The sequence below is a fragment of the Hylobates moloch genome, unplaced genomic scaffold, assembly GCF_009828535.3.
Source record: "Hylobates moloch isolate HMO894 unplaced genomic scaffold, HMol_V3 SCAFFOLD_6, whole genome shotgun sequence".
NCBI lineage: Eukaryota > Metazoa > Chordata > Mammalia > Primates > Hylobatidae > Hylobates > Hylobates moloch.
The window spans coordinates 146,432,782-146,447,980 of record NW_026652281.1 but is presented as its reverse complement, the minus strand read 5'-3'; the positions used below and the strand labels follow the sequence as shown (position 1 = coordinate 146,447,980).

General features: G+C 48.2%; 1 protein-coding gene across 2 annotated transcripts in view; it reads left to right on the top strand.

Moving 5' to 3' along the window:
• The first annotated feature begins 1,990 nt into the window (after window positions 1-1,990).
• Window positions 1,991-15,199, top strand: part of SLIT3 (slit guidance ligand 3) — a 652,947-nt gene continuing 639,738 nt past the window's right edge. The window contains exon 1 of one of the 2 annotated variants that reach the window (XM_032158593.2): window positions 1,991-2,592. In XM_032158593.2, coding sequence (XP_032014484.1) covers window positions 2,396-2,592 — 197 coding nt within the window. In that variant the 5' untranslated portion in view covers window positions 1,991-2,395. The remainder of the gene's footprint in view (window positions 2,593-15,199) is intronic. The other variant, XM_032158594.2, reaches the window with a different exon arrangement.

The window sequence follows — 15,199 nt, the reverse complement described above, 5'->3', positions numbered from 1 at the left end:
TCTCCCAGGAAAAGTCACACTTGAATGCCTATAAAGTCCCTTAAAGATATAGTCTGGCTCATGAAACCCCTCTGAGCAGCTTAAATGGAAAACACAGTCCCCCACTGCGCTCAGAGCACAGATCCAGGCCCAGCCCGAAGGGATTGCAAAACATGCTCTAGCATGCATTTGGGAAAACAAAGAAAACCCTACTCTTTTCTGCTCCAGACAGTCTGAGACGCTTTGTGCCCTTGGGCCCTTGCCCGGTTCTCTCATCTGCCTCAGTCCTGGTACTAAATTGGTTCAAGGTTTGAAGGAAAGCTTCCGAGCAAAGGGGGAAAAGGATGTTTAGAGTTCTTAAATGCTGAAGTCACCCTGAGGACCGGAGCATAGACCCTCGCCAGCCACCAGGGGGCGATGACAACAGCCTCTGTACAGAAAGCCGTTCCCAAGAATAACAGCAGTAAATTGCACCTAATGTGTTTATGAATGATGAAGGGACTCGAATGTGTGTGTGTGTGTGTGTGTGTTTGAGTGTGCGTATGTGTGTGTTTGTGTGTGCGCGCGCGCAACTGGGTGCCCGAAGCTAAGACTTTGAAAATCTGCTAAGTATAATACAATAAAATCTACAACTCTACTATATATTCACAGGATGTGGTCAAGTAGTTGAAAGTTTCCTTGAAGGAAAATGAGGTAGAAGAAATCAGAATAGCATTCTTATGAAAGAAAAGAGAAGTGCTCTCAAGAGTATAGTTGTCACTGTGTGAGTGTGTGTGTGCGAGCATGCATGTGCACGTGTGTGTGATTGCGGGTGTATAAATGGGTGTGTGTGAGCCTGAGTATGTGACAGTGTGTGCGTAGCTGTGAATATGTAGGCACCAGTGTGTGTGTATATATATGCAGGGCTCATTCAGGCCTTCTCAGTGTGAGGGGACCTCAAGGAAATCTGGGCAATACTTCCTCCAGTTCCTGCCCTTTCCTTTCAAACAAACAAACAAAATCATTCCTACAAGTATTTATGGAGCCTCTAACGCACACGCCCCTCCCCACTGGCATCTGGAAAAGCTCAGACCTAGCCAATTTAAAGCGGGCGCTGGAAGAAAGAAGACGCTGGGGACAGAAGGGATGCCTCGTCTGCGAATGACTTTTGCAAAAACACGTTCTCTTCTGTGATGCTCCAAACAACCCAGGGAGGTGAGGCTGGGTAGGACTGTGACCCCTGATTTGAGAAAACGAAGGCTCAGAGATGACACGATTGGCCCAGAGTCACCCAGTCAGGAAGCAGAAACCCAAAGATGGAACAAGGCATTGTCAATCCAGGGGTCCAAGTCGCTGCTATCACTACTTTTACCAGTCCACCAAGCGTTGGGTCTGGGCAAAGCAGGGCAAGTTTCCGGGTAAGGTTTGCCAGCAATGACCTCAAAAACATGGACCACCGTGCGTGTGTGTGTGTGTGTGTGTGTGTGTGTGTGTAGCTGTGGAGTACATTGGTGTCAACCAAGGCTCTTCAGACAAAATTAAGTACTAGGTGCGGTAGGGAAGCGGCTTCGTGGGCGACAGTGCCATGGTTCGGCGTCCCTAGCAGCTGTGCGACCTCCAGCAAGTCGCTTCACTTCTCTGAGCTGTTTTCAGACGCCGCCTTGGAAGATCGTGGACTTAAGTAAAGAATATGAGTAGAGTGCTCAGCTCAGTGCAAGAATTAAAAAAAAAAAAAAAGGTGTCAGGAGCCTTATCCGTCCTTGGCGCCTAACAGTGAATGAGTTTCAGTGTTTCTTTCCCGGGGCCCTGCTGGCCGAGCCCCTTTCCTTCCCTGGTTCCTTCTCTCTCCCTCCTCTACTGCTTCCTCCCTCCAGGCTCTCGGTCGCTCCTGCAAAGTTCCCAACTTAGTCGACATGACGCGGGGCGCAGCCAATGGGAGGCTGAGTTGACGTTTTTGGGGGGGGGGGGGGGGGGGTGGGCCCCGCGTCTCCGGTGTCTGCCCTGCTCAGTGAATGGAGAGAGCGAGCGCCGGCCAGCTCACCCGGCCGCCCCGTGCCCCAGCAGCAGCCGCCTCGCTCCCCAGCCCAGCCCCAAGCCGGACCTCCCCTGGCGCCACGCCCCATTGCGCTCGCCCCAGGTCCCCAATCCGGCCCGCGGGCCAGCGGGGCCAGGGGGCGCTCCGCACCTGGGCACTCCTAGCGATGCGCAGCGGGGCAGCGCTGGCCCCGCCGATGGAGCTGCTGTTGCTGCCGCCGCCGCCGCCCGGCGCGCCCCGCTCCGCCCGCGCCCCGTGCGCCTGAGCGCCGAGCTCGCCCCTCCTCCGCGCCAACTCCGCCGCCCGCTCCCCAGGCCGCCCGCGCTCCCCGCGCGCCTCCTCGGGCTCCACGCGTCTTGCCCCGCAGAGGCAGCTTCCTCCGGGAGCGGGGCCCTGCACACCATGGCCCCCAGGTGGACAGGGGTCGGCGCCGCCTTGCGCGCCCGCCTGGCGCTGGCCTTGGCGCTGGCGAGCGTCTTGAGTGGGCCCCTAGCCGTCGCCTGCCCCACCAAGTGTACCTGCTCCGCCGCCAGCGTGGACTGCCACGGGCTGGGCCTCCGCGCGGTTCCTCGGGGCATCCCCCGCAACGCTGAGCGCCTGTGAGTACCCCTGCCCCACCCCACGCGGGCCACCCACCTGGGTCCCACCGAGGGGGCCCCAGGCGCCAGATCCGTCCTTTTCCCTCGGCCTCCCTGGATGCAGTCTCTATTCTCATCCCTTCCTGGATACGATCCCTCACTCTCCGAGCTGGGGGTCTGTAGGCTTGGTCAGATCTGGAAAGAGAGGTCTCGAAACCCCCCGCGATGGGCAAAGAGTAGTGCCTCTCCAGGGGGGAGGGTTCCAGACGCAGGGCCCGCTGACAGCTTCCAAGGAGTAGCTGTCGAGAGGCCAGGGGAGGCAAGAGCACTGCAGCCTCAAGGTCTTAGGGTGAGGGTCAGGGGTCTGCGCTCGTTAAAAAGGGAGGCGGGCGAAGGAGAAAGCTATAGGATGATGGGCCGTCAAGGCGCGGAGGCGGGAGAGAGGGCCGGAGACTGTTGACCTGCTTGGAGATCAGAATGGGCCAGCCGCTCTCTGGCGGCCCTTGCAAGGAAAGTTGAGAGTGTGGGTGAAGGTTTAACTTCTGAGGAACTGGACAGATTCAGAGTGGGTGCTCGCAAAACCCGCTCTGCCTGGAGCGCAGTCTGGGAGATGCCAAGTTGCAGCCCCGGGTGAATTTTTTATGGCTCTGTTATAAATGCCTCCCCGAACGAAGGGGGCCGGAGAATGGAAATGCTGACAGCCCTTCAAATGAGACCGAGCGTTATAATCTTACAAACCGCACTCAGCCTCGGATCCTGGGCTTGGCAGCGAATGGAGAGGCGCTTGGAGAATGGGGTGGATTGACCCTAGTTTTAGCCCCAATTGTGCAACCAAATATTTACTTTTCATATGTCAACGTTTTGGAAACATTTATCATTTTGATCCTCGGACCAGATTCAAAACTTGGACTCCGGGGTGGGCTCCTCTTAGTCCGCAGTTGGGGTGGGGTAAGGGAGTGGGGGAGAAACGCTGGAGTGGGTGGGAGCCTTACTGGGAACCCAGCCGAGAAGTAGGTGAGGGTTTGCTCTAATGTGGTAGATTCCCTCCGTGTCTTGCTCTCCCTCTTCTCCCCTTCTTCACGTGCCTTAGGGGTAGGCGCCTGGATCTTCCACTCTGCTTTCTTGACTTCAGGCTGGAAGAGAGTAGTGATGACAAGCATTGTCCTAGAGTGTGTTATTCCTGTTGGTCACCTCCTATCACCCCACCTCCTCTTCTCTTCCACTTCTTTGTGCATCTCTGGGTGGAGACTCAGCAGAACTGTCTTCCTTATTCCTGGTGCTCTCTTTTTCCTTTGGCTGAATACTTTTTTTTTTCCTCAAGTGCAATGATTGTTTTGTTGGGTTAAACCACAGAATCCTAAAGGGTGAGAGCCGAATCTTTATTAACACATGTCGAAAACCAGGCTTGGAAGTGTAAAATGACTTGCCCAAGAAAACACAGCAAGTTGATGGCAATAAAGGGGCCAGAATCCAGGTTTTCACACCTTAATTCAGACATTATGTTAGTCCATAGAAGTGAAAAACTTGTTTTAGTGGTATTTTTAGATACCTATAACTTGTAAACTAAGTTCCCCTCCTCGTCACACCACTGCTAGCCACATGAGTTAGTGAAATAATAATTATAGCTAATGTTTGATAAATGCTTTTCATGCCTCGATTTGTGTATATGTACTATCTCATTGAATCTCTCCAACAGTCCTGTTAGTTACGTAGGCAATGCTTATTACTCCATTTCACAGTTAAGCCATCTTGTCATTTACTCAAGGTCATGCAGCTAGTGAAGTGTTTGGATCCAAGCCTGACTGGTTCCTAAGCCCACAACCCTTATCACTCTCCTGGTCATCCTTGGAACAAGGGTCAGTTTGGGCCACGATCTATAAACAGACGGTCTTGGGAGGGTTCTGGCTGGGCTTGGATCTTAGAATAGGCTGCTGTTGCTTCTGCTCCTGGTGTACCCTGCAAATGTTCAGCTCACTTTGATGTTAGGTCTGCTGCTTGGGGTCTTGAAACTACATCTTCCCCATCTTCAAAATCGTGCTCCGTGTTTGGGAAACCAAGGAGAGTAAGTCCCTCTCCTCCTGGTGTGTAGGAAGTTTTCCAGAGCTGCAGGAACCGCACCCATGCCAGCACGCCACCCAGTCATCTCCCTTAGGGGATCTGTGCAGCTCAGGGCAACCCATCGGCTCTAGAACTGGAGAAACGGGGCAGAGATTGGAGTCCTGGTCATTCCCAGAGGCCCCCTGCTGCAGTTGTTAATAGGCAGTGGCAGAGCATGAGCTTCTTTGATGTCTCTGGTCTGTTCTGCCTCAGTTGTGGTCACTGGTGCCACTTTGGCTAGGGTGCATGGGGGTGCCCCGATGGTATCTCATTCTAGTCTCCTTCCTCCCTGGGAATGGGGGACAGTCTTTAGGAGCAAGCTGGGTCAGGTTCACTGCAGGGTTTCAGGGCAGCCCATCAACAGTCCTTCACCACCAAAGTCCTGCACCACACTCTCTCTCAGCCAGCTCAGAAGTAACATTTCAATTCTGAAAACTCTTGGGGGAAATTTGGCATTTTATGCTCTGCCAAGGATTTCTTCAAAGAGGAATCACTCATTTATTCCTGCCTTCATTCATTCAACAAACATTACTTGAAGCTGGGCGCAGTGGCTCATGCCTGTTATCCCAGCACTTTGGGAGGCCGAGGTGAGAGGATCGCTTGAGCCTAGGAGTTTGAGAACAAACATGACTTGAACCTCTACTGCATTCCAGAAACTGTATATAGAACCCTTGCATATACAGAAGAAAACCAGCACTTCAATGTAAAGAATGTAAGCAAAAGATAGAAGGAAACTTGCTTTGGTGGGCCTTTTGAACTTCCCAGGGTTCATGTTGCCATGGGGCACGTTTTGTCAGCACTGTCATCAGATGCTCAGGACCTTCCTAAAATCCAATTTTCTGATCTCAAAGGTTTAAATTGTGTTTTAAAACAAAGAAACAGCATTTTCTCCGTTCTCCATTCTTGGTACTCTGCCTCCCCAAAAGCCTTTGATGAAGGGATTTGTGTGTGTGTGTGTGTGTGTGTGTGTGTGTGTGTGTGTGTGTGTCTGTGTAATTTGCTTCTCTGGATGTTTTTGACTTCTGAAACCTTGTGTTATGACATTAAGGAAAACCTGAGTGGGGATAATGTGCTCACCATTCGGACTTTGCTTTAGGCCTGGAATGGGGCCTGAATTGTTCATAATTAAGCCAGAATCAGAGTTGGGGGTCTGTGTTCCAAGATCTTCCCTATAATGTCAGCACATCACGCAGAAAAAGAAACTCTCTGTCTTTTATAAACTACTGACAAGTTTTCCCCCTCCATGAGGAGGTGACACCCACAAGAAAGCTAAATAAATGCAGAGAAGAATTCAGTGTAATTTATTATCCGTGCAGCAAAGACAGAGGACGAGAGGAAAGGAAGTGGATGGCGGTGCCTGAAACCAAACATTTACCATGGAGCACGGAGTAAACAGATGTTGCACTTACCCTTCTGACTACAAAAGGAGCCCACAGATGTAATTCTTCTCCAACCACAATCTCAGCCTGGAAAAAGAGGAGGCAGATGAAAATGAACTCTCACGCGGGGCCACTTCTCCCCATCTTGCCGTCCTGTCTAGAGGCAGGCAGAGGCCCGCTTCTCACTGCAGTGAGGGGTGGCCCGAACGGTGGAGTGGGGGCAAGAGTGGACATCTTTGGTTTTTCACTTGGCTCTGGAACATGCTGGAGACTGCTGTATTTAAATAAACATTTCCTGTTTGCGAAGGAGAACGGGCGAAAGGCTGAAACGTGAGAATGTGGTAACTTAATTTTCTCCATCACTCCAAATGACGGCTAGCTTTGCCGGTGGTTGGGTCCAATAAAAACTGACACCATGTCATAGGCTTTCCCTCTCTTGACCACAGAGGTCCTGAGGTCAAGTGAGAGACTTTCCAAGATGCTCAACAGCCAAGTCGTCTGTCCTGATACTTCCAGCCCTCAGGGCCAGCTTAGAGGACAGGGACAAGCTAGTGAATCATGGGGTCTCTCTGGGTCAACCACAGTGATATGGCCTTTTAGGGAAACACGGTGCTCTCCTGGACAGACTAAGGAGCAGCTGAGTGGACTCGCCTCCAGTGGACTGGTATAGCCTCCACGGTGCTGTGCAACTCTGAACGGATTACATTACCTCTCTGGGCCTCATTTTCCTGAAAGTAGAATTCCTGTGTGGTCTTAGTGGCTTTCTTAGTGGTTATAGTCCATTGGGGGAACTGTCAGTATCCGCCTCCCTAGTGTCTAGAACAGGGCCTGGCACACAGTAGGTTTTCAGCAAATGTGTATTCAATAAAAGAATAATGAGCCTCAAAACTACAAGTCTGTCTTTAGTTTTTACAAGTGAAAGATGGGCCATTATAGATCTGCATTCTGGCATATGACTAAGGGATCCTTACTATGACATGAATTATTAAGGGTATCTAAAATTTGGATTTTATGAACTAATATTTATTGCCTTACTAGAGTTACCAAGGACTCCTGTTGAGTGATCTACTCTGGAGTCTGGTTGCCAGGCATTGCTTAGCAACCTTGCAAAACTCCTACTGTGCACATGCCCATGAAAAGAGCTGGAAATCCTGAGCATTTAAATCACAGGGCTTTCTAATCAGGAACTCATCAGCGTCATCCTGAGTGCTCTGTGGGTTTTTATTGCTGCTCTTCTTGTATTAATTGATAGGTTCTGCTTTTGTTGATCATCTGGATTTTCTATTATTCCTGTGTTTTTGCCATTTTGATTGTTATGTTGTTTTCTCTCCAGTATTGTTTGTTGTTGCAGAGTTCTGTCTCACCTGGAAAGTGAGAATGAATAGTGGGTTGCAGCTGGAGAATCTCTTGCCTTGGCAATGTGGGCTATGGCAAGAAGGTTCCCGACCCCTGAGCATTATGGTTAGGGCAGGCGCTCCAGAGACAGATGACTCTGGGTTTGAATTGCAGCTCTGTTACATCTTGCTGTTGCACCGTGGGCATGTTACACTATTGCTGTGGACTGCAGTGTGTTTAATTCTTTTGTACCTTATTTCCACACCTGTGATACCAGGATGATAAGCGCACTGTCTTCATGGGGATGCTGTGAATGTAGCCTGAGGCAGTCCCTGTAATGTGCTCAGCACGGTGCCTACCATGTTGTTCACTCATTGCTGTGATTGTTTATCCCTCCATGATTTCTTAACTGTAAAATATGTATGATGAATCTTCCCCATTGGGGGGATTAAACGAAATAATATACATGAAAGTGCTTAATGCAGTACAGTCATGTGCTACCTAAAATGATGTTCTGGTCAACAGTGGACAACATAGAGGACGGTGGTCTCATAAGGTTAGAATGGAGCTGAAGTATTCCTATCGCCTAATGACACCATAGCTTTTGTAACATCATAGTGCCATCACTTTATTTTTAATAAATTTAGTACAGCCTAAGGGTATAGTGTTGATAAAGTCTACAGTAGTGTACAGTAATGTCCTAGGCCTTCACATTCACTCACCACTCACTGACTCACCTAGAGCAACTTCCAGTCCTATAAGCCTTATTCCGGTAAATGCCCTATGCAGATGTACCATTTTTAATCTTTCATACCATATTTCGATTGCCCTTTTCTATGTTTAGGTGTGTTTAGAAACACACATACTTATGATTGTGTCACAGTGGCTTACGGTATCCAGTAGAGTAACATGCTGTACAGGTTTGGAGCTTAGAAGCAGTAGGCTATCCCATATAGCCTAGAGGTGTAGTAGGCTAGACCATCTGGGCTTGTGTGAGTGCACTCTGTGAGGTTTGCACAATGACGAAATCGCCTAATGATGAGTTTCTTAGAATGTATCCCCATCATTAAGTGATGCGTGACTGCACCATAGAAGCCCTCCCCAAACTATTCATGTTAGTGACCATGGCTATTACTTTTATATCTTCATCTCAGGCCCTATCCAGCTGGAAGGTTTGAGATGCCCAACCCAGAGCCCTGTGAAGGCGAGTTCCTTGCCTGCCTGTGGGCTGTGCCCAATACCTTCTTGGCTAGGCCCCTCTTTTTCTCTCTCTGCTCTTGGTCCTGCCCCCACAGCAAAGCCCAGGTTGGCCTCTGTTCCATAAAAAGGGAATTATGGTGAAAGTGGTTTATATCTTTTCCATGGGTGTGTTGCTTTGTGGTATATTTAAATAAGGAATGCATTTTATTTATTTATTTTTGGGGGGTGGGTTTTCATGGGGAATTTTTGGCCCTGACTTTTTTTTTTTTCAATGCTCATTCCTTCTATCTTTTCCTAAATACCTCCTTTTACTGACTTCCCATGTCTGCCTCTATTACTGCTTTTACTTGAAACAGCTGTATTTACTAGCAGGCTCCACCCTCATTATGTAAGGTGGTCTTAACCCTTTTTAGGACTGCTGAAAAGAAAGGAAAAACAAGGGGTGCAGGCTTTCCCCCAGAGCTCATCTGGACCACTGCTGAACCCAGGCTGGATGGCTGTAGAGGGTGCCCTGGCACTGCGCTGAGCTCCCCGTGCTCTGGACGACTGCTGATGCCAGGCTGGATGGCTGTAGAGGGTGCCCTGGCACTGCGCTGAGCTCTCCGTGCTCTGGACCACTGCTGATCCCAGGCTGGATGGCTGTAGAGGGTGCCCTGGCACTGCACTGAGCTCCCCGTGCTCCCCGTTCTTCATTGTTCCCCATCCTTAAATTCAAATCAGCCTTGCCCAGGTTGGATGCTCATGATGGGAATCCTCTACCTCTCTGCTCTGCAGGCCTGGACCGTGATCTGTAACTACTGTGACTGCTGGCCTGTCAAGAGGCCAACCTTTCTTCCCCACTCACTGTGGTCTTCATAGTTGTGTTGTCAGTACCGTGTTTGATACAGTGAAACCCTGGAAAAAATTGGCCAAAGAGTGCATGATTAGAGCCTTCTGTACAGAGTGGACAGAGAAGATGGGAAAATGTGGCACTAGAGCCAGACTCTGGGGCCCAAATCCCAGTTCTGTCACCTACTAGCTGGATGGGCCTCAGTTTTCCCATTTGCAAAATGGAAATAATAATAATACTCCCTTCAAAGCATACTGTATTAATCCACATAGGCTGCCTGGAACCAAGGGCACCCTCCATCAATATTCCTATTGTTATTGTGATCAAAAGTCTTACTGAGTGTAGACCTCCTATCAGTGCATGATCAGGATGAAGCTTCATTAAGAAAAATATGGATCGTCAGGGCTGGAAGAGGTCCTTTTGTCCAAGTTCCAACCACACAAAGGTTGGTCTTCCATCAGCACAATTTAGGGGAAGGTGATCAGTTAGCCTCCTTTGCTTAATGACATCTAGTGATGAGGAGCTCAGTTCTTCCTAAAGCAATTTCTTCCATTAAAAAAAGCAGTCCTAATAAGAAAATGTTCTTTGTGCGGAGGTTGGACTTATCTCTCATTGATTGTCCTTACCCAGAGCAAGTATAATCTTTTTTCCAAATGACAGGTTTTCAAAAGTCTTAATGCTGTGGTGTTTCTCACCACACATTTACCCGAGTCTCCTTACATTTTTACAATTGCCTCAACTATTCTGTATGTGGTACAGTTTGGGCATAGGCCTGGTACTCCATCCCTAGTTCTCTTCCTCTAAATAGGTTCCAGTCTTCTTGGACTGCATTAGTTAGAAGGAGACCTTCCATGCCCTCACTGTTTTATTTGACTTCTATCAGCCAGCACATTCAAAAGAACCTTTTCACTTTGGACAGCCACAGCCCTGGGTGGGCTCATTTTGACCAAGCTGCCTGACATCCCCAAATCTCCCCAGCCTTCCCTGCTGTTAGCTTATTGTCCCCCCTTCTAGACTTGTGCAGTTGACTTTTTGGAGTCTAAGTGCAACACTTTGCATTTAACCTAATTAACTTTTGGCAAATCATTTCATTTCATCAGCTTTTCAGGAGCATTTTCTATTTCGATTTCCTCATCTAGCAATTAACTACTCCTTTCCCCATCTCTCACTATTTATTTCCTCTGCAATTTTAATGAGCTTGCCCTATGGATCTTTATCCAAGTTGTCAATATAATCAGCGGAGTTCTCTGTGCATTTTTTTCAAAATCTTTCTACAATCTGGCATGTGGATTACATAAATATATTGCCCTGTTCTTTCCGGCTGGGATGGAAAAAAATGTTGAGGTCTTCTTGGCTTGTAGCATCTTCTTTCCCTGGGGTTCTGTTGGTTCATATTTTCTCTGGAATAATTTCCTATTAATGCTTAATTCTTCAGCTTGCTAAATTTTCTCTATACTCTTGGTTTCTCACGGAACTTTCCATAATGCCTTTAGCTTCATTTTTGTCCTATTAGGCTAGTACCACAAGTCCTACCAACACAGGATATGACGCATGTATGTGTGTGTATGTTGAATGTATATGTATATGTGTGTTATTCTCTCCTGGTAAAAAGTTCAGCCTGAGGGATTGGGCCTTTCTGCCAGTAGCAGAGCTCAGGTAGCTTCAGGTTTTTAAACACAGTGATTTATTTCCCTTAGCATCTTGGGTACCCATTGGCATTGGGCACATTTTCTGGAGTAGTTCTGGGAACAGACATGATGGAGAATGAAGCATAGGGGACCAAGGCCTACAGGGTCCCCAAGCCTCTGTAAACAACAATAACAACAACCATCACCACAACAATAGCTGGCATTTATTGAGCCATTCTTTGTGCCTGGCACTGCTCTTACACTTTACATGCGTGGAGTCATTTCCTATTTGAAGAGTTATGTGAAGTAGGCAGGAGGACTGTCTGCATTTTATAGATGTGGCAACTACATCAGAGAGGTGAAATGACATCCCCAGTCAGGAACAGGAGAGGCAGGGTTCATCCAGCCAGGCTGGTCTCAGAGGCTGCACTCCAACCCCCAGTCATGTCATTCCTTCCAGAATCTTTCAAGTCAGCCTCCTTTTCTGTCTTCTAAACTCTATTCTCAAGTAACAACTAGAAGAAGACAAATATGATGGGTTCAACTTAAATCAAAGAGCCCCTGTTTGATGCAAAGCATCAAGAGGAATGTCAAGGATGTGATCTGGACACCTGGTGAAACAGAGCCGTCATGTCAAATTTGGGGAAATAGGTGGCCTTTGTATTGGAGTGTGAGAACTAATAGGATCCCTGTACGTAGAAATGGGAACATGGTACAGCCACAGAAATTCATGATTAGATGCTCCTGAGCCCAACTTAAAATGATGGCAGCTGCACTTTGGTAAGTTTTATCTCATGGGGATGTTTAGAACAGAATCCAAATCTTGGGAAAAAATCTCCGTGGTATGTGTCCACTGACTGTTTTTTAAATTTCTGGTTTGAGGGGATACACCCTCCAAGAGTAGTTCTGATGAACCTTGCTGAGTAGTATTTTCCCCCTCAAGCATCTACTCAAATGTTGGCAGGAGTCATCTTCCTTTGCAGTTAGACGCACCACTTGCTTTCTCTTAGTGGGGATTTCTGGGCTCCTCCCACCCTGGCATCAGGTCCCGTTCCAACAGGATGTACATAAGATGTATCCTGTGGAGTCGAGTGTGACTGCACTTATCACGGCCATATCACCGCTTGTGTGGGCTCAGACTCCTCTTCTCTTGTCCTAAGTGCCAGTCTGGTTCCTGACCCCTGATTCATTCTGCACTTTGGCAGCAGTGTATCTTGTGGCTCCTGGGAGTCTGCCAGCACACTTAACCACCCACCTTGCCTCCCTCTTGGGTTTTTCTACCTCTTTAGCTCCTGTCTGTTACCAGTCATACCCGTCCTTTGCCCTAACACATGCCCTAGTGTATTCCCTAGTGTACACCCTAGTGTATGCCCTATGTATGCCCTAGTGTGTGCCCTAGCAGATGCCCTAGCATGTGCCCTAGCACGTGCCCTAGTGGGTGCCATAGCATGTGCCCCAGTGTATGCCCTAGCGTGTGCCCTAGCATGTGCCCTAGTGTACACCAAAGCGTGTGCCCTAGCGTATGCCATAGTGTGTGCCTTAGCGTGTGCCCTAGCATATGCCCAAGTGTGTGCCTTAGCGTGTGCCCTAGTGTGTGGCCTAGCATATGGCCCAGTGTGTGCCCTAGCATACGCCCTAGTGCACACCCTAGCATATGCCCTAGGGTATGCCGTAGGGCATGCCCTAACATATGTGCTAGTTTATGCCTTAGCGTGTGCCCCAGCGTATGCCCTAGTGTATGCCCCATTGTATGCCCTAGCGTATGTGGTACTATATGCCCTAGCATGTGCCCTAGTGTATGCCCTGGCGTGTGCCCTGATGTGTGCCCTAGCATGTGCCCTGGCATGTGCCCTAGCATGTGCCCTGGTGTGTGCCCTAGCATGTGCCCTGCCGCGTGCCCTGGCGTGTGCCCTAGCAAATGCCCTAGCGTGTGCCCTAGCATATTTCCTAGTGTGTGCCCTGGCATATGCCCTAGTGCATCCCCGAGTGTGTGCCCTGGTGTATGCCCTAGTGTGCATTCTAGCATATGTCCTAGTGTGTGCTCTGGCGTATGCCCTAGTGTATATTCTAGCATATTCCCTAGTGTGTGCCCTAGTGTGTGCCCTAGCATATTCCCTAGTGTATGCCTTAGTGTATGCCTTAGCGTATGCCCTGGTGTATGTTCTAGCATGCCTGCCCTAGTATGTGCCCTAGCATATGCCCTAGGACGTGCCCTAGCATATGCCATAATGTGTGCCCTAGTGAGTGCCCTAACTCAGGTACGTCTGCATGCTGTGGAGTCCATGATCCTCTTCTAATCAGAGTTTTATGACTTGACCATAGAATTATGCATGTTTGCATCTCTCCCTGAGCTTTAGCTACTCCTGGCTCCTGCCTTAATCCTTCTAGCTTGGCGTCTTGCCCTCTACTGCCCTCTATGTAGTTCTCCATAGCCTTAGTATTGAATTTGGATTGTCACCATCAGAACCCCAGGTCCTGAAATTGGATTTCATGGCCTGGACCTTCACTGGAGACTGGAGACTTGCAAGAACTCAGAGTTCTGCCCTGGAAACAATCTCAGACTTCATCTTTATGGCCATCTGAAGTCTTTTATCATGTCCAGGGTAGCATGTAAAGGTGCCCCAGGGCTGGACTCTATAAATGATGAATTACTTAGACATACTCCTGAACTCCCTGTACCCCAAATAGGACAGATCGTTTTGTAATTAAAAAGCACAGCAGTGATGATCTCATTGGAGAGCTGTCGTGCTCAATAATGTGTTGCAGAAATTTGTGGACTGTCTAGTACTTTGCTGACATTCTTTCTCTCCTCTTCTTCTCTCTCCAGCTCTAGAATGTAAGTAGAAAGTGTTCTGAGTATGGGGATTCTAAGTGGAATTACTGAGAAGCCAATGGGGAGTACAATTTGGATGTAAGCCGAAATGAGTAGAAAGACCTAGGCTGAATCTTGGCTTCTGTCACTTTGTAACTGCCCGACCTGTCTGAGTACCTCTGCGGTCTCCATAGTCTCATCTATAACCTTTGGAATGGGAGAAATAACACTCATCTCAGGGGGCTGATGCAAGGTTTAAATGAGATCAGATGTCTCCAAATGCCTTCTAAATTTAGTGCTATGCGAATACCTTAATGAGTCCACCCACAATATCTGAATTGAACCACTAAATCCTGTATCTGGAAGATGATCAGGGTATATTTTAGAAGCTTTCATTTACAGATGAAGAAACTCAGGGAGCTCCAAAGCCTTGCTCAGAGTCACCCATGTCTTCCAACTCTTGTTCCAGTTTCCTTTTCCTTTAACAAGATGCATCTTTTACAAATTAAAATATAACCTCATACCAGCCATGTCAGCAGCTTAACCAGGTGGAGTTTAGAGGACTGGGTAATTAATAAGTGACAGTGTCCAAGACAGTAGGACCAAATAAGGGAATCCATGAAGGATGGAGTAATTTAAAGGGGCCATTTATTGAGTGTCTACCACAATGAATAAAGCAAGTGAAATGTTCTGATAACTAGAACAGCTCAAACTAACTTCAGAGCTAGTCTGGACTGTCTCTCCCTCGAAATGACTGACAAGGCAAAGGCTACCATGCTAGGTTCAGAGCAGGGAGATTTATGGGTTGGGAGAAATACTAGAACCATGAAGGATGTAGCACCAAACCCTCAGGAATCATTGATGAAAGCAAGCCCCCTCATCCCTTTTAGTGGGTACAAATATGTAGAAAGCCCCACACATCGCAAAAAAAATAGTACAAGTGGAATTAAAAAAAACTCAAGGGGGAAATATTAATCTGAGAACAGTTGTATCTGAGAAAGCATTCAAGTATGCCTCTGCAGCTAGCTGGCAAACAGCACAAGTTCTGCATTTTATTAGAGTCCTAACTCTGTGTAGAACACTGACCTTATTTGAGAAGCATTTCATAAACACTGACACACAGCACAGCAGCATTTGAGGCCATGAGGAGATACAGGGCCTTCTTTAGGGGGCCAGCTTCCCTTCCCCTCCTGGGCTGCAAGGGACCCCTAGGATATTGTTTCCCTGAGTGGTAATATCTTTATTTTTCTCTCTTAGGTTTAACTCAGCAGGAGGAATTTTCCTAGGGGAAAATGAGGGAGGGGGATTTGGAATAAAATTTGTACCTTGGGCAAGTTTGCCTAAGCAT